The sequence below is a fragment of the Rhinoderma darwinii genome, chromosome 4 (assembly GCF_050947455.1).
Source record: "Rhinoderma darwinii isolate aRhiDar2 chromosome 4, aRhiDar2.hap1, whole genome shotgun sequence".
Lineage (NCBI taxonomy): Eukaryota > Metazoa > Chordata > Amphibia > Anura > Rhinodermatidae > Rhinoderma > Rhinoderma darwinii.
In genome coordinates this window covers 405,315,774-405,334,141 of record NC_134690.1, presented here as the reverse complement: position 1 = coordinate 405,334,141, position 18,368 = coordinate 405,315,774, and the positions used below count along the sequence as shown (strand labels likewise).

The following is an 18,368-nucleotide window of genomic DNA, read 5'->3' as shown; positions in this document are numbered from 1 at the left end:
GAGAAAAAAAATGACACAACTGCAAGTCCCCCCGTAGTCTGACTGTTTTATTATTAATTGAAATAATCCAAATTGTGTTTATTGAGCTACTAAGATTACCAGAAACTGACTTTTCTAATCCTCTTTACACGTCCAGGTCTTACGGAGTGTCTAACCTGTTGGATGACTTAAAGGTGCTCTATAAAACAGCTGGAGCCGAAGGAACAGGAATAACATTTATTTTTACGGAAAATGATATAAGAGAAGAATCATTCCTGGAATATATAAACAATATTCTTTCTTCAGGAGAGGTAAATTCAAAGACCGCCCATGCAACAAGGAGACCCCCTTACCCGTGCCAGTGTGTATGTATGTATATATATATATATATAGTGATGAGACAGGAGGTTTATTTTAGACTTCCTCAGACTCCAATAGACAATGCAGCTGTCATGCCTGTGGGGTATGTGGACCCACTAGGCCGCTCCGTCGTAGCGGATTAGCAGCTGGCCACACAACAGTCAATAACAGTCTCTGGGGTAAGAGTACCTGGGAAGATGATGAGGCAGATACTCGGAGTAGCAGGCACCGCGATGTAGCATACACTTGGCACAGATGATGCTTGGCATGGCAGATGACACTGGACGACTCCAACACGCTTACAGCTTAGGAACAAACACAGTTACGGGATACAGGAAGCAGGATCTGGGAACACTGGGAACAGGATACAACTAAGGGACCATTTGCTTAGACTAACATGGGAATATGACAGCAGCGCTCAGGCAAGGAGTGGAAGGGCAGAGCCCTTTTTATAGTCCAGGATGATCTGGGGATTGGTTAGGGAACTTTTTACATGTGCATGCCCTGGCCCTTTAAGGCCGGAGATGAGCTTGCACACCCTAGCGGACAATGCAGAGTAGTACGGCTGCGTGTGATGGCGTCTCTGGGGAGGGAGACGCCAGCAGGAAGTCAGAGGTCTGTGGTCGCGGCCGTCAGGAGATGAGAGAAGGCGGCAGTCTGCGACCGAGGCCGTTACAGCAGCTAAGCTGGAGTCGCTGGTCATAGCTTTATCTTAATGGATCAGAGGTAAATAGCAGCCGACACTGAAGAACGCAGCGGTCAGGAATGACGGGTTTATACATGTACATTGAGGATGGTCGAGGAATACTCCAACTATTCATTTTCCGCAAAGTGCACGAACACGTGGATACGAATTTATGATTTCTCATTGTCTTACATCTGGTCATCAGACTGACGCCGTGTCTGAAGCCACAAAATTATGGCCTAATAACCAATGTTGTTTAGACCATAAGATGTTTACACCATCTTATTGTACGTACCAGGAACAAGATCATTCACATACTTGATCAGGCTAGAATATTAAGAACACGTCTGATTGTGTATCATGATTATATTTATATATTAATGAACAATTTTCATCAACCATAAACGATCATTTTTTTTGTTGATTGTTTTATACACTTGGAAATGATTGTTTCTGCTCCTTTATGCGCCATTTTCTAATATCATATAAACGATTATTCTTACAAATAACGCCATCGTGATGCGTTACAACTTTCTAATATGTATCTGCTCCTGATCCTCATCCCCGATATTGTAGAGATCGGTGGAGCCATAAACGAGAGGTTTGTCCAGTAAGTAAGCACGTGTATTATAGAATAACTAGTATTTCCTGTTCTAGACGTCCAAGATGTGTTTTTTCTACGTCTCCAATAATATTACCCCATACAACCAATTAATACCTGGTGAGGCAGAATCCTGATCGGATGTATATTATTAAGTTGTATCCGTTGTGTCCTGGCAGTATTGATTGACTTTACGCTGGTTTTACACACATTTTAGGGTTTTGTATTACAGCCCCCATACCCCAGCCTTCTGTCCTGGAGTTTTACAGACCTGAACTTAGATCACCACAGGGTTAAAAGATCTACGACGTTCGTGGATGTACATTCTTACCCTAAATTGCGGCCATCTTATACCGACGTGAAGTTGATATTAATATTGTTCTTCCCATATCGTTTTCTTGAAGGTTTCTGGTCTGTTTTCTCGCGAAGAACTGGAAGAGATCACACAGTCACTAATACCACGAATGAAGAAGGAATTTCCACGTCACCCTCCAATCTTTGATAATTTGTATGAGTATTTTATATCCAGGTGTAGGAATAACCTGCATGTAATACTCTGCTTTTCACCTGTAAGTATGAGTGGACGCTGAATCTATACTCCATGTAATGTTATTGTAACACTTTTAGAAATAGAGCAGTTACTTATTAGTCAGAAGAAGTAGAAAGTTGTATGTAGGCATGACGTAGTGAAGACAGATGTACAGAAGGACAAAGCAGTGCCGTTCACACCCCAAAATAATGAGAACGAGGGAATAAGGCATCATTATATAGTAGTTTCTCTTTCAGCATCCGTCAGGGGAATGGGGCCTTATGAATATGTTCAACTTTTTTGGCGCTTATGCCGAACGAACGGTCAAACACAGTGTGAATAGGGCTTAACCCCTTAAGGACGCAGCCTAGTTTGGGCCTTAAGGCTCAGAGCCCATTTTTCAAATCTGACATATTTCACTTTATGTGGTAATAACGTCGGAATGCTTAAACCTATCCAAGCGATTCTGAGATTGTTTTCTCGTGACACTTTGGGCTTCATGTTCGTGGTAAAATTTGGTCGATATATTCAGTCTTTATTTGTGAAAAATTGCAAAATTTAGAGAAAATTTACAAAAAATAGCATTTTTCAGAATTTAAATGCATCTGCTTGAAAAACAGACGGTTATACCACCCAAAATAGTTACTAGTTCACATTTCCCATATGTCTACTTTTGATTGGCATCGTTTTTTGAACATTCTTTTATTTTTCTTGGACGTTACAAGGCTTAGAACATAAACAGCAATTTCTCATATTCTTAAGAAAATTTCAAAAGCCTTTTTTTGAAGGTGCCAGTTCAGTTCTGAAGTGGATTTGAGGGGACTATGTGTTAGAAACCCCCATAAAACACCCCATTTTAAAAACTAGACCCCTCAAAGTATTCAAAACAGCATATAGAAAGTTTTTTAACCCTTCAGGCATTTCACAGGAATTAAAGCAAAGTGGAAATTAAATTTGCAAATTTCATTTTTTCTGCTGAATTTCAATTTTATTCAATTTTTTTTTAGTAACAGAGAAGGTTTTACCAGAGAAACACTACTAAATATGTATTGTCCAGATTCTGCAGTTTTTAGAAATGTCCCACATGTGGCCCTACTGCGCTCGTGGACTAAAACACAAGCCCTAGAAGCAAAGAAGCACCTAGTGCATTTTGAGGCCTCTTTTTTATTAGAATATATTTTAGGCAGCATGCCAGGTTTGAAGAGGTGTTGAGGTATCAAAACAATGGAAACCCACCAGAAGTGACCCCATTTTGGAAATTACACCCCTCAAGGAATTCATTTATGGTTTTTGTTATCATTTTGACTGCACAGTTTTTTCACAGCACCTATTTGAATTGGGCTGTGAAATGAAAAAAATGATATTTTTTCCAATAAAATGTCATTTTTGATCAAATTTTCTTATTTTCACAGGGAACAACATACCCCATTTTGTTGCCCAATTTGTCCTTAGTGCGGCAATACCCCATTTGTGGTGATAAACTGCCGTTTGGGCCCATGGGAGGGCTCAGAAGGAAAGGAGCGCTATGTGTTTGTTGGAGTCCAGATTTTGCTGGATTGGTTTTCGGGTGCCATGTCGCATTTGCAGAGCCCCAGAGGTATCAAAGCAATGGAAACCCACCAGAAGTGACCCCATTTTGGAAACTACACCCCTCAAGGAATTCATTTATGGTTTTTGTTATCATTTTGACCGCACAGGTTTTTCACAGCACCTATTTGAATTGGGCTGTGAAATGAAAAAAATTATATTTTTTCCAATAAGATGTCATTTTTGATCAAAATTTCTTATTTTCACAGGGAACAACATACCCCATTTTGTTGCCCAATTTGTCCTTAGTGCGGCAATACCCCATTTGTGGTGATAAACTGCCGTTTGGGCCCATGGGAGGGCTCAGACGGAAAGGAGCGCTATGTGTTTGTTGGAGTCCAGATTTTGCTGGATTGGTTTTCGGGTGCCATGTTGCATTTGCAGAGCCCCAGAGGTATCAAAGCAATGGAAACCCACCAGAAGTGACCCCATTTTGGAAACTACACCCCTCAAGGAATTCATTTATGGTTTTTGTTATCATTTTGACCGCACAGTTTTTTCACAGCACCTATTTGAATTGGGCTGTGAAATGAAAAAAATGATATTTTTTCCAATAAGATGTCATTTTTGATCAAAATTTCTTATTTTCACAAGGAACAACATACCCCATTTTGTTGCCCAATTTGTCCTTAGTGCGGCAATACCCCATTTGTGGTGATAAACTGCCCTTTGGGCCCATGGGAGGGCTCAGAAGGAAAGGACCACCATTTGGCCTACTGGAGCTTTTCTGGTGCTAAGTCATGTGTGCAGAAGCCCCTGAGGTACCAGTACAGTTGAAACCCCCGAGAAGTGACCCCATTTTAAAAACTACACCCCTTAAGACATTCATCTAGAGGTGTAGTGAGCATTTTGACCCCACAGGTACTGTGTAAAAGATAATGCGCAGCAGATGGTGCAGTGTGAGATTTGCAATTTTATATATGTATATGCCATTTCAGTGTCCAATATAGTGTGCCCAGCATGCGCCACCGGAGATATACACCCCTTAAATTGTAATGTGGGTTCTCCTGGGTACGACAATACCCTACATGTGGCTGTTATCAGCTGCCTGGGCATACGGCAGGGCTCAGAAGGGAAAGATGAGGGGGGTAAGCTGTGCGGAGTGCATCAGGGTAAATTGAAAATCAAGGGATGTATGATACATTTTAAAACAATCTTTTATACAGAGCCCTGGTTTTTCGGGACACGTGTCACATTGGTATATTGTGTTCTTCCTTATCCCCCTCTTATAGCAGACTCTGCACCTCTTTTGACTCTTTCCCTTTCCACCGGTTTGGGGACCTTCTCCTGGAAAGTGTTGCCCTGGTACGATGCGCCCCCCCTTCCTGGTCCCTAAAGATTAGATCTTGAAATTCCAGGAAAGTTCCCCTCTGGCCTGCACATCGACGTAGCACATACGCATTGTACAAAGCCATCTGTATGATGTGCCCGGCCAGCTTCTTATACCACACTGCATGGCGCTGTAGGGCTTCAGGACTTGATTTGACAAGTCCATCCCTCCCATGTACCTATTGTAGTCCAGGATGCAGTCTGGTTTGGGGGTGGCCTTTCCTTCATATATCCTAAACCTGTAGGTATACCCGGATGCACTCTCGCACAGCTTATACATCTTCACGCCATACCTTGCCCTCTTACCCGGCAGGTACTGGCGGAATTGAACCCTCCCTTTAAAATGTACCAGGGACTCATCAATAGAAAAACACTTCTCGGGGGTGTATGCTTGGGAAAACCGGGCACTGGAACGGTCTAATAGGGGTCTCCGTTTATACAAACGGTCAAAACTGGGGTCATCTCGGAGTGGGCACGGCTCATTATCAGTATAATGTAAGAAGCGAAGTATTGCCTCATTTATTTATTTTTTTAGGTTCCAGTTCATTTCTGAAGTTGCTTTGAGGGGCCCATATATTAGAAACCCCTATCAAACACCCCATTTTAGAAACTAGACCCCTCAAAGTATTCACAACAGCATTTAGAAAGTTTATGAACCCTTTAGGTGTTTCACAGAAATTTAGAGCAAAGTAGAGGTGAAATTTACTCTTTTTATACCATTTTTTTTATAACACAAAAGGATTTATCAGAGAAACGCAACTTCATACTTATTGCCCAGATTCTGCAGTTTAGAGAAATATCCCACATGTGGCCCTCGGGCGGTAATGGACTGAAGCACCGGCCTCCGAAGCAAAGGAGCACCTAGCGGATTTTGAGCCCTCTTTTTTATTAGGCACCATGTCCGGTTTGAAGAGGTCTTGTGGTGCCAAAACATTGGAAACCCCCCAAAAGTGACCCCAATTTGGAAACTAGACCCCTTGAGGAATCCATTGTAGTTTTCATGGGGTGCATGCGGCTTTTTGATCAGTTTTTATTCCATTTTTAGGTGGCGTGGTGACTAATAAACAGCAATTCTACTATTGTTTTTGTATACTTTTTTTTTTACCGCGTTCACCGTGCGCTATAAATGATATATTAACTTTATTCTGCGGGGCGATACGATCACGGCGATACCAGATGTTTATAGTTTTTTTTTATGTCTTATGGCGTTTGCACAATAAAATACATTTGTAAACAATCATTCACTTTTTGTGTTACCTTATTCTAAGAGCCAGAACGTTTTTATTTTTCAATCAATAAAGCCGTGCGAGGACTTATTTTTTGCGTAACGAACTGTATTTTCCATCAGTACCATTTTTAGGTACATGCGACTTTTTGATCTCTTTTTATTCCATTTTTTGGGAGGTGAAGTGACCAAACAATTGTGATTGTGGTACGGTTTATTAATATTTTTTTTTACGGCGTTCACCGTGCGGGATAAATAATGAAATAATTTTGTAGTTCAGGCCGTTACGGACGCGGCGATACCAATTATGTATAGTTTATTTGTTTGTTTATATATTTTTATTAATAATAAAGGACTGATAAGGGAAAAAGGGGGGACTTTTACTTTTATTACTTTTAAAACTTTTATTTTCTTATTTTTACACATCTTTTTTTAACTTTTTTTTTACTTTATTACTTTGTCCCACTAGGGGACATGAGGGCAGGAGGCCCTGATCGCTATTCTAATACACTGCACTACATGCGTAGTGCAGTGTATTAGAACTGTCAGCTACTCACTGACAGCAAGCATAGTGAGTCCTGACGTTGTCAGGACCCACTAGGCTTCCGTCTATGGCATAGCCGGACGCCATTGTTTGGTGTCCGGTTGCCATAGTCACCATCGCCGGCCGCTATCGCGTAGCAGGCCGGCGATGGCAGCTTAACCCCTAAAAAGCCGCGATCTCTATAGAACGCGGCTTTTAAGGGGTTAATCAGCGGGGACACAGCGATCGGTCCCCGCTGTAGGAGCTGTGACAGCTGCTGAACAAGACAGCAGCGTCACAGCTCCTGTATGTGTCGGGAGGACGGCCGAAACGGCCGTTACTCCCGAGACGTACTATTACGGCATGGAGCGCGAACGATACAGCTGCCATGACGTAATAGTACGTCAAGGAGCGGGAAGGGGTTAACAGTGTTAATCCAGAGGGCAAGACAATATTACCACTATGAATGAGTTGCAGATTGTCTTCATTCAAGGTTATTTGTTTGTTCCTTCTGGACTTCACATATGGCAGAATCAAGGCCCTTTTACACCGGTCAATTATCGAGCAAACGAGCGTTCACGGAATGCTCGTTCACGATAATTGCCCTGTGCCAACGCTCGTTCACGATAATTGCCCTGTGCCAACGCTCGTTCACGATAATTGCCCTGTGCCAACGCTCGTTCCCGATAATTGCCCTGTGCCAACGCTCGTTCATCGGCTGATTGCAACGTTTTGACTGCTGAAACTATTATCGTTGTCTGCAGCACCTCCCTCTGTGTAAACAAGGAGACGCGCTGCCGACATGATAGAAATGTAAGGGGACGAGCGATCAGAGTAACAAGCGCTTCTCCTCATAATAGCATCTTGTGGAAGGAGCAAAGGAGCGCCGATCAACGAGCTGTCTTGTTGATCGGCGCTCGTTTACACTGCCCACGTCGGGCCATAGTATATCACCTTTAGTCCCTGATTCAATGTCCCATCTCAGGCAGAGATGACATATCATTATGTCTACCAGAAAGTCATCCAGACCTCTAATTATTTACAAACAGATTACAGATATATATATATAGAGGAGTAATACTCACCTTACCCCTTTAAATTTAATTAGACTTCTTGGGGTAGAAGTTCCATAGTGTGGCTGCTTTTATAGTAAACACCCCTTGTATGCTGATGAGGAAACTCCTCTAGGTAGTGGATGCCGCCTAGTTACCAGCAGGGGTATAATAATAGCATTAGATAGATCTCTGCATTGGTCACTATTAACCAGCTGTCTAATCCAAGTCTAATGATGACAGATGAGAGATTCGATGCGGCGTCCATGCAGGAGGAAAGTTCCCGACATAAATGTATTTTTCTGTCCTGTCTAGGTTGGGGACAAGTTCCGGACACGGTCTTTGAAGTTTCCCGCTCTTATCTCTGGCTGCACGATGGACTGGTTTGGTCGATGGCCAATGCAAGCTTTAGTAGCTGTCTCCAGTCACTTCCTTTCAGGGTTTAACATTGCATGCAGCTCTGAAGTCAAATCCCATGTGATGGAGGCAATGGGTGTATTCCATGACAAGATGTCGGAAAGTTGTGAGAATTACTTTCACCGGTAACTAAGTTTATGATTGCTATATATTGTCATGTGATGGGACGATTCTCATGCTTAAAGGGGTTTTCCTACAATGTGTATTGATGGCTGAACAATTAGATACACCGTAAGTGTCTGATCATGAATGAGGTCCAGCACCAATGCCTAGAACAAAGGACAATTTTCTGTATCAGCGCCACTCCGAACTGAGATCCACGTCAGAAATTGCAACGCTCTTTAAGTACATAGGGCAGCATTGCAATTCAGATATAACTCTAGGACTTCAGCGATACTGTTTTGGAAGAAGCTGTAGAACTTGAAGCCCTTTAACACCTGCTGTTACGTGTACGTTATCATTGATGTGTGCCCCTGCGATGAAGAGCTGGAGTGTGGCAGTGATTGATAGTAATGGCCAAGATCAAAGCAAACGCCAATGCTCGCCTTTAAAACCGTGATGTCCTGCCTGGTCAGATATGCCCTAACAGAGGTAACTGCATGTTACATGCACAGGCAGTAATGTACTGTCATAGAATTATAGAAAAGTAGCTTATTGTTTAATAAAAAATAATTAAAGTCCCCTTTAAGGTTTTGAAAAAAAGCTTAAACCAAATAAAATTAGTGATCATACAAAATTGTATTGGATAAAAGTCATAAAGTGGTTAAAACATTAACGTATTAGGTATCCCCACACTCGTCTTCACCCGTACAAAAATGTAATGAACACTGTAAAAAACAAAAATAAACAACATAATGGTGACATTGTTTTCTTTTAAGCATTTCGCCAATATATAACATTTATATAAATTAAATGCTACGTACGGTACGTTCCCCAAAAATGATGCCTTAAAAATATATCACATCAAAGTCTCAAATAGCTGCGTAGTCTTAAAAATACAAACGTTATGGAATGAAAAGAGGCAAATTTGAATCTCTTGGTCCTTAAGGGGTTAAAGGGGTTTGTATTGTACTGAAATTCTGGCCTTTTTTACTTTGTGATGGGTATAACATTCTAATATCTAATCTGTCCCGGCGGTCACTGAAGATGTAGAAAAGAACGTACTGGACGTCTTGTCCATGAAGGCACAGAACAGGTATCCGGAACGTTCTCTCCTGTATCTCCTGCGCTGCTTCTACGAGCCCCATGATCGCTGACGGAGACTTATCGGAGCTGTAACCATCCCAAGTGCTGCCCGGGGGGCACATTGCAGGAATCTGCTGCCGTAGCCGGGTTTACACAGTCGAAGACTAATGCTGCCATGTTTAATATCTTACCACAATTCTTGTTTCATTCCAGATTTCGGAGGAGGGCTTATGTAACACCAAAATCATATCTATCATTTATAAATAGCTACAAAAACGTCTATGCTGGAAAGTGTAAATACATCAATGAGCAGGCAGAGCGCATGAACAGCGGTGAGGAGATCAGACATTCATTATGTGTAATATTGCTATATACTCCGGTTCTGGTTAATAGTGGTAAAAGGAAAACCAAGCAGGTGTCGGCACATTACCATAATGATAGGGGGATGTTTTCTAACCCAATGGTACGGTGTCCATTCCTAGGTAGCCATCTCTTATGACCCGGTGACATACTGACCAGTCCTTGGTGACCTCTTCATATGGTATCCGGTCTCTCGGGACCCAGCATCATTGTGCTCAGTCTCTGATAGCCGGTTGGTCTAGTGTCCAGTCTCCGCTTACCCAGTGCTATACAGTCCAGTCTCTATTAACTCATTATGTCTTATGTTTGGTTACACTGGTGATCTAGTTGTTTAGTGAAGTTGCTTAGCCCTGTCGCAAAATCTGTGCCAGGGACCCCCAATATTCACCTACAATGACGTCATACACTTCATATTTATATCTTATTCTAGAATTACCACATTATTTGCTCTATGTTAACCCCTTAAGGACGCAGCCTAGTTTGGGCCTTAAGGCTCAGAGCCCATTTTTCAAATCTGACATATTTCACTTTATGTGGTAATAACGTCGGAATGCTTAAACCTATCCAAGCGATTCTGAGATTGTTTTCTCGTGACACTTTGGGCTTCATGTTCGTGGTAAAATTTGGTCGATATATTCAGTCTTTATTTGTGAAAAATTGCAAAATTTAGAGAAAATTTACAAAAAATAGCATTTTTCAGAATTTAAATGCATCTGTTTGAAAAACAGACGGTTATACCACCCAAAATAGTTACTAGTTCACATTTCCCATATGTCTACTTTAGATTGGCATCGTTTTTTGAACATTCTTTTATTTTTCTTGGACGTTACAAGGCTTAGAACATAAACAGCAATTTCTCATATTCTTAAGAAAATTTCAAAAGCCTTTTTTTGAAGGTACCAGTTCAGTTCTGAAGTGGATTTGAGGGGCCTATGTATTAGAAACCCTGATAAAACACCCCATTTTAAAAACTAGACCCCTCAAAGTATTCAAAACAGCATATAGAAAGTTTTTTAACCCTTCAGGCATTTCACAGGAATTAAAGCAAAGTGGAAATGAAATTTGCAAATTTTATTTTTTCTGCTGAATTTCAATTTTATTCAATTTTTTTCTGTTACAGAGAAGGTTTTACCAGAGAAATACTACTAAATATGTATTGTCCAGATTCTGCAGTTTTTAGAAATGTCCCACATGTGCCTCTAGTGCGCTCGTGGACTAAAACACAAGCCCTAGAAGCAAAGAAGCACCTAGTGCATTTTGAGGCCTCATTTTTATTAGAATATATTTTAGGCAGATTGCCAGGTTTGAAGAGGTGTTGAGGTATCAAAACAATGGAAACCCACCAGAAGTGACCCCATTTTGGAAATTACACCCCTCAAGGAATTCATTTATGGTTTTTGTTATCATTTTGACCGCACAGTTTTTTCACAGCACCTATTTGAATTGGGCTGTGAAATGAAAAAAATGATATTTTTTCCAATAAGATGTCATTTTTGATCAAAATTTCTTATTTTCACAGGGAACAACATACCCCATTTTGTTGCCCAATTTGTCCTTAGTGCGGCAATACCCCAATTGTGGTGATAAACTGCCGTTTGGGCCCATGGGAGGGCTCAGACGGAAAGGAGCGCTATGTGTTTGTTGGAGTCCAGATTTTGCTGGATTGGTTTTCGGGTGCCATGTCGCATTTGCAGAGCCCCAGAGGTATCAAAGCAATGGAAACCCACCAGAAGTGACCCCGTTTTGAAAACTACACCCCTCAAGGAATTCATTTATGGTTTTTGTTATCATTTTGACCGCACAGTTTTTTCACAGCACCTATTTGAATTGGGCTGTGAAATGAAAAAAATGATATTTTTTCCAATAAGATGTCATTTTTGATCAAAATTTCTTATTTTCACAGGGAACAACATACCCCATTTTGTTGCCCAATTTGTCCTTAGTGCGGCAATACCCTATTTGTGGTGATAAACTGCCGTTTGGGCCCATGGGAGGGCTCAGAAGGAAAGGACCACCATTTGGCCTACAGGAGCTTTTCTGGTGCTAAGTCATGTATGCAGAAGCCCCTGAGGTACCAGTAGAGTTGAAACCCCCGAGAAGTGAACCCATTTTAAAAACTATACCCCTTAAGACATTCATCTAGAGGTGTAGTGAGCATTTTGACCCCACAGGTACTGTGTAAAAGATAATGCGCAGCAGATGGTGCAGAGTGAGATTTGCAATTTTATATATATATATGGCATGTCAGTGTCCGATATATTGTGCCCAGCATGCGCCACCGGAGATATACACCCCTTAAATTGTAATGTGGGTTCTCCTGGGTACGGCAATACCCTACATGTGGCTGTTATCAGCTGCCTGGGCACACGGCAGGGCTTAGAAGGGAAGGACCACCATTTGGCCTACTGGAGCTTTTCTGGTGCTAAGTCATGTATGCAGAAGCCCCTGAGGTACCAGTACAGTTGAAACCCCCGAGAAGTGACCCCATTTTAAAAACTACACCCCTTAAGACATTCATCTAGAGGTGTAGTGAGCATTTTGACCCCACAGGTACTGTGTAAAAGATAATGTGCAGCAGATGGTGCAGAGTGAGATTTGCAATTATATATATATATATGCCATTTCAGTGTCCAATATAGTGTGCCCAGCATGCGCCACCGGAGATATACACCCCTTAAATTGTAATGTGGGTTCTCCTGGGTACGGCAATACCCTACATGTGGCTGTTATCAGCTGCCTGGGCATACGGCAGGGCTCAGAAGGGAAAGATGAGGGGGGTAAGCTGTGCGGAGTGCATCAGGGTAAATTAAAAATCAAGGCATGTATGATACATTTTAAAACAATCTTTTATACAGAGCCCTGGTTTTTCGGGACACGTGTCACATTGGTATATTGTGTTCTTCCTTATCCCCCTCTTATAGCAGACTCTGCACCTCTTTTGACTCTTTCCCTTTCCACCGGTTTGGGGAACTTCTCCTGGAAAGTGTTGCCTTGGTACGATGCGTGTGGCCTCGCTTCCAGAAGTACTGGGTGCCCCCCCTTCCTGGTCCCTAAAGATTAGATCTTGAAATTCCAGGAAAGTTCCCGTCTGGCCTGCACATCGACGTAGCACATACGCATTGTACAAAGCCATCGGTATGATGTGCACGGCCAGCTTCTTATACCACACTGCATGGCGCTGTAGGGCTTCAGGACTTGATTTGACAAGTCCATCCCTCCCATGTACCTATTGTAGTCCAGGATGCAGTCTGGTTTGGGGGTGGCCTTTCCTTCATATATCCTAAATCTGTAGTTATACCCTGATGCACTCTCACAGCTTATACATCTTCACGCCATACCTTGCCCTCTTACCCAGCAGGTACTTGCGGAATTGAACCCTCCCTTTAAAATGTACATGGGACTCATCAATAGAAATACACTTCTCGGGGGTGAATGCTTGGGAAAACCGGGCACTGAAACGGTCTAATAGGGGTCTCCATTTATACAAACGGTCAAAACTGGGGTAATCTCGGGGTGGGCACGGCTCATTATCAGTATAATGTAAGAAGCGAAGTATTGCCTCATTTATTTATTTTTTTAGGTTACAGTTCAGTTCTGAAGTTGCTTTGAGGGGCCCATATATTAGAAACCCCTATCAAACACCCCATTTTAGAAACTAGACCCCTCAAAGTATTCACAACAGCATTTAGAAAGTTTATGAACCCTTTAGGTGTTTCACAGAAATTTAGAGCAAAGTAGAGGTGAAATTAACTTTTTTTTTTTGTCAGAAAATCCTCTTTATACCATTTTTTTTATAACACAAAAGGATTTATCAGAGAAACGCAACTTAATATTTATTGCCCAGATTCTGCAGTTTAGAGAAATATCCCACATGTGGCCCTCGGGCGGTAATGGACTGAAGCACCGGCCTCCGAAGCAAAGGAGCACCTAGTGGATTTTGAGCCCTCTTTTTTATTAGGCACCATGTCCGGTTTGAAGAGGTCTTGTGGTGCCAAAACATTGGAAACCCCCCAAAAGTGACCCCAATTTGGAAACTAGACCCCTTGAGGAATCCATTGTAGTTTTCTTGGGGTGCATGCGGCTTTTTGATCAGTTTTTATTCTATTTTTAGGTGGCGTGGTGACTAAAAAACAGCAATTCTACTATTGTTTTTTTATTCTTTTTTTTTTACTGCGTGCGCCGTGCGCTATAAATGACATATTCACTTTATTCTGCGGGGCGATACGATCACGGCGATACCAGATGTTTATAGTTTTTTTTTATGTCTTATGGCGTTTGCACAATAAAATACTTTTTGTAAACAATCATTCACTTTTTGTATTACCTTATTCTAAGAGCCAGAACGTTTTTATTTTTCAATCAATAAAGCCGTGCGAGGACTTATTTTTTGTGTAACGAACTGTAGTTTCGATCAGTACCATTTTTAGGTACATGCGACTTTTTGATCTCTTTTTATTCCATTTTTTGGGAGGTGAAGTGACCAAACAATTGTGATTGTGGTACGGTTTATTAATATTTTTTTTTACGGCGTTCACCGTGCGGGATAAATAACAAAATAATTTTGTAGTTCAGGCCGTTACGGACGCGGCAATACCAATTATGTATAGTTTATTTATTTGTTTATATATTTTTATTAATAATAAATGAGTGATAAGGGAAAAAGGGGGGACTTTTACTTTTATTACTTTTAAAACTTTTATTTTCTTACTTTTACACATCTTTTTTTAACTTTTTTTTTTAACTTTATTACTTTGTCCCACTAGGGGACTTGAGGGCAGGAGGCCCTGATCGCTATTCTAATACACTGCACTACATGCGTAGTGCAGTGTATTAGAACTGTCAGCTACTCACTGACAGCAAGCATAGTGGGTCCTGACGTTGTCAGGACCCACTAGGCTTCCGTCTATGGCATAGCCGGACGCCATTGTTTGGTGTCCGGTTGCCATAGTCACCATCGCCGGCCGCTATCGTGTAGCAGGCCGGCGATGGCGGATTAACCCCTAAGAAGCCGCGATCGCTATTGAACGCGGCTTCTGAGGGGTTAATCGGCGGGGGAGCTCCGCGATCGGTCCCGGCACATTGAGCAGTGATAGTCTGCTGTCGGAAACAGCAGCTATCACAGCTCATGAACGCGCCCCGCGCGAACGGCGCCGTGTTTACTCCATGACCTACTATTAGGTCACTGAGCGCGAACGCTACAGTTAGCATGACCTAATAGTAGGTCATGGAGCGTTAAGGGGTTAATAACTACTCAGGGGTGTCCTGCTCACTCCCTAGGGACCCAGTGGTTTAGTGTCCAGTCCCGTGTGACCCAGTGGCGTAGCACCCGGTCTCTATCCACTCAGTATCATTGTATCTAGTCCCTGGTTACTCAGCGGGCAAGGCTCAGTCCCTGGTGACTGTGGTTTAGGGACTTTCCCTGGCAATACAATGGATTAGTGCAGGATTACAGTACAGGGAGTGACTAATAATTGTAATAAACAAGTATGTTTTTGGTGAACTTTTCTGGATGCATGTTGATAAAATTTCGATATGCCGTAGATATATTGATGACATCATATTTACCGGCAGATTTTCCGAAAACGAACCGCTGAATTTTATTGATAAACTCAATACAAATGAATTCAATTTAAAATTGACTTTAAATGTCAGCAGAAGGGAAGTAACGTTCCTGGATGTTAAAATTGGCATTGATCAGAATTGCGAAATTGTTACTAATCTATATAGAAAGGAGACGGCTACCAACAGTCTTTTAGACGCGAAAAGTGCTCACCTATATAGAACTATCAGAGGAATCCCAAAAGGAGAATTCCTGAGACTAAGGAGGAATTGCTCCACTTTTGAAAATTTCAAGGAAGGAGCAAAAGACGTCAAAAATCGACTTAAGGAAAGACATTATTCAGGGCGCCAAATTAAACAAGTATATAATCTAGCCCTTCGAACGGACAGAGATGCACTGATGGTAGTGAAAGAGAAAGTGGAGAGTGAGGACATCGCGAGGTTTATCACCACACGGCACGATAAGTGGCAAGAAACCAATAACATTATGAAACAACATTGGCAGGTATTACTACTTGATGTGGGCCTAAAAAAACATCTAGGTACAACAGCTTCTTAAGGATATAGAAAAACCAATACCATAGAACAACATATTGTCAGAAGCCATTTCTCTAGGGACTGTATAAAAAAATAAATCACATAAATATCCAGGTTTCTTCCCTTGTGGTTTGTGCACAGCCGGTCAAAGCTTTATAAATGGAACTGGTGGACACCACAAGATCCAGGAACCCTTTACCTGTCCCACAAAAGGGGTCATTTATACACTGAGATGTACATGCGACCTACATTATGTGGGAAAGACCAAAAGGGAACTCAAAGTCAGAATAAGGGAACATGGGCAGCATCAAAAACTACGATAAACTGGAAGTGGAGAGCAAGAGGCAAAATAAACAATTTCAACCACCTCAGGTTGCCCGACATTTTAAAAACCATCACAATCTCCGTTTAAAGGAGCTCTCGGGCTGGGCCAAATGTCACCTTACCACAGGGATAAGAGGTGGTGATACAGATTCCCTTTTATTAAAAGAGGAAAGTAAGTGGATCTATAAAATGAATTCTGGAGCCCCAGTGGACTCAATCAGTCCTTTCATTTTGTTTGCTTTCTCTAAATATGTGGTCTGTTCACCAGAACAGGAACATCCCCTGAGAAAATGGGGAATCTCAAGGGCCAATTTGAGGAAGATTGAGCCGATACTGATTCTTCTTTTTGTACATAATATGCAATGTCATTTATGCTGCCAACATAATTCACACCTTCTGGGACATAATGTGGAAAATAAAGATCTGTAACACTCATGCCCATAACATACAATGTCTTTTCTGCTGCCTACATAATTCACACCTTCTGGGACATAATGTGGAAACTGAAAATAAAGATCCGCAACGCTCATGCATGTTTTAAGAAAAAAGGAGGAAAAAATCAAAAGGATCAATATAATGATACTTTTTTTTATCCATTTTTGACTAAGAAATAAATACACTGATTATAGACCAAAACTTCAAGTAACTTATATATGAAATATGAAATGATATATTAAAAGTGATGAAAAGATAAGAGTATATGAATGTACTGTTTGTTTATATGTTGTGTCTTTACAAGACGTAACTAATAACAATTTACCTTCTCTATGTTGATTGGCTGAATCTGCTGTCAGTCAACTTTTGGCCTATAAAAAGCGCCATAAACAAAATGCTCCCGCCCCCGGAAGAAGCTGACTCTGATCAGCAAAACGTACGTCGGGATAATACCGACTTGATAATAGGGAAAGGAATTTAGAGGAAGAGATTCGTATAGTACAATACAGACTAATCCTACCATATTCAATTGGAAGTTTCCAACGGCAGCGAGAGCGAGCGAGTATAGCGCTCACACCGCTCGCTCACGCCATCTAGCCGTCGAGTGCTGATGACGACTCAGCACTCACAGCAAACACCTTATCCGCCGCAAGCATGACCAAAGCTGCGGTCTCGATCTTCCTGCTCAATAGAGAATCCAGGGAGCAGCGACTTTGTGACAGCTGACAGCGGCAGTCCTGGCACACTTGGCCACGTACTGGGAGAGCGTATCTTCCTGTGGCTTGGTCTATCATAGTTGCCCGCTAATACCAGCAAGGTATGTCTACATGACCTTATTCACTGAGGTTTAATCAGGCAACCGTGAGAACGTTCAAATACCCAAGCTAGGTAAACATAGCTTCATTGAGCACTCTCTCCTTTTCCCATTTGATATGGATGTAACCGTTCATACAGGATGGTCTCTTTAATCAATGGGATTTGAAACATAATAATATTAAATAATAAAAATAACAATAAAAATATTAACAATAATATAAGAAACATCTAAGTAAAAATAAAACATAATAATAAAATAAAAAAAACAGAATCGTTTTGTCAGTGTAACTCAAGGGGACATTGCGCTGGACATTCCTTTTCCTATAACTGTCGGTATCGATATAAACTATAATTGAAGGCGACATAACATGGATTATTCTTGCCCTATTTTCCACACCTACATCGTCTATTACTCACATTGGGGGTGCACACCAGGGAAAGAATTGTCATTTTAAAAATTAAAAAATAAATAATAAAATAGGAGGTTCTCCTTTTCCATTTTCTAATAAACAAGTATGGGCTCTGGTCAGCATTTTGCAGGTAACGTCAGTGTCTTTGTAAGTTCTCGGAGTGCAGGAATAAAGCCTCTGTCAGAATAGATAACAGCCACAGAAGACTCTCATGTTTCAGCCTTTGCTTCTCTCCTGGGCACTTCTATGACAATCAGAAATAGACTTGACAAGTTGTTAGACTCCTGGTGACCCTATGAGGTGTTTCTCCAGAATGTGTTCCTGATCACTGTGATTGTCTTAATCTATCGTCTTCTCTTTATAACATTATTATCTTTCCCAATGAACTGAGTCCCACATGTCCAGTATAAGATATCGCGTCATTCGGATCATTCCAACCACTACAGGGAGGTTTC

The 18,368-nt window shown here is 41.5% G+C and overlaps 1 protein-coding gene across 1 annotated transcript in view; it reads left to right on the top strand.

Annotated features, from left to right (window-relative positions):
- DNAH8 (dynein axonemal heavy chain 8) overlaps window positions 1-18,368 on the top strand; it is a 329,590-nt gene that overhangs the window by 270,439 nt on the left and 40,783 nt on the right. The window contains exons 64-67 of the mRNA XM_075863774.1: window positions 137-290; window positions 2,030-2,194; window positions 8,186-8,412; window positions 9,686-9,804. Coding sequence (XP_075719889.1) covers window positions 137-290; window positions 2,030-2,194; window positions 8,186-8,412; window positions 9,686-9,804 — 665 coding nt within the window. The remainder of the gene's footprint in view (window positions 1-136; window positions 291-2,029; window positions 2,195-8,185; window positions 8,413-9,685; window positions 9,805-18,368) is intronic.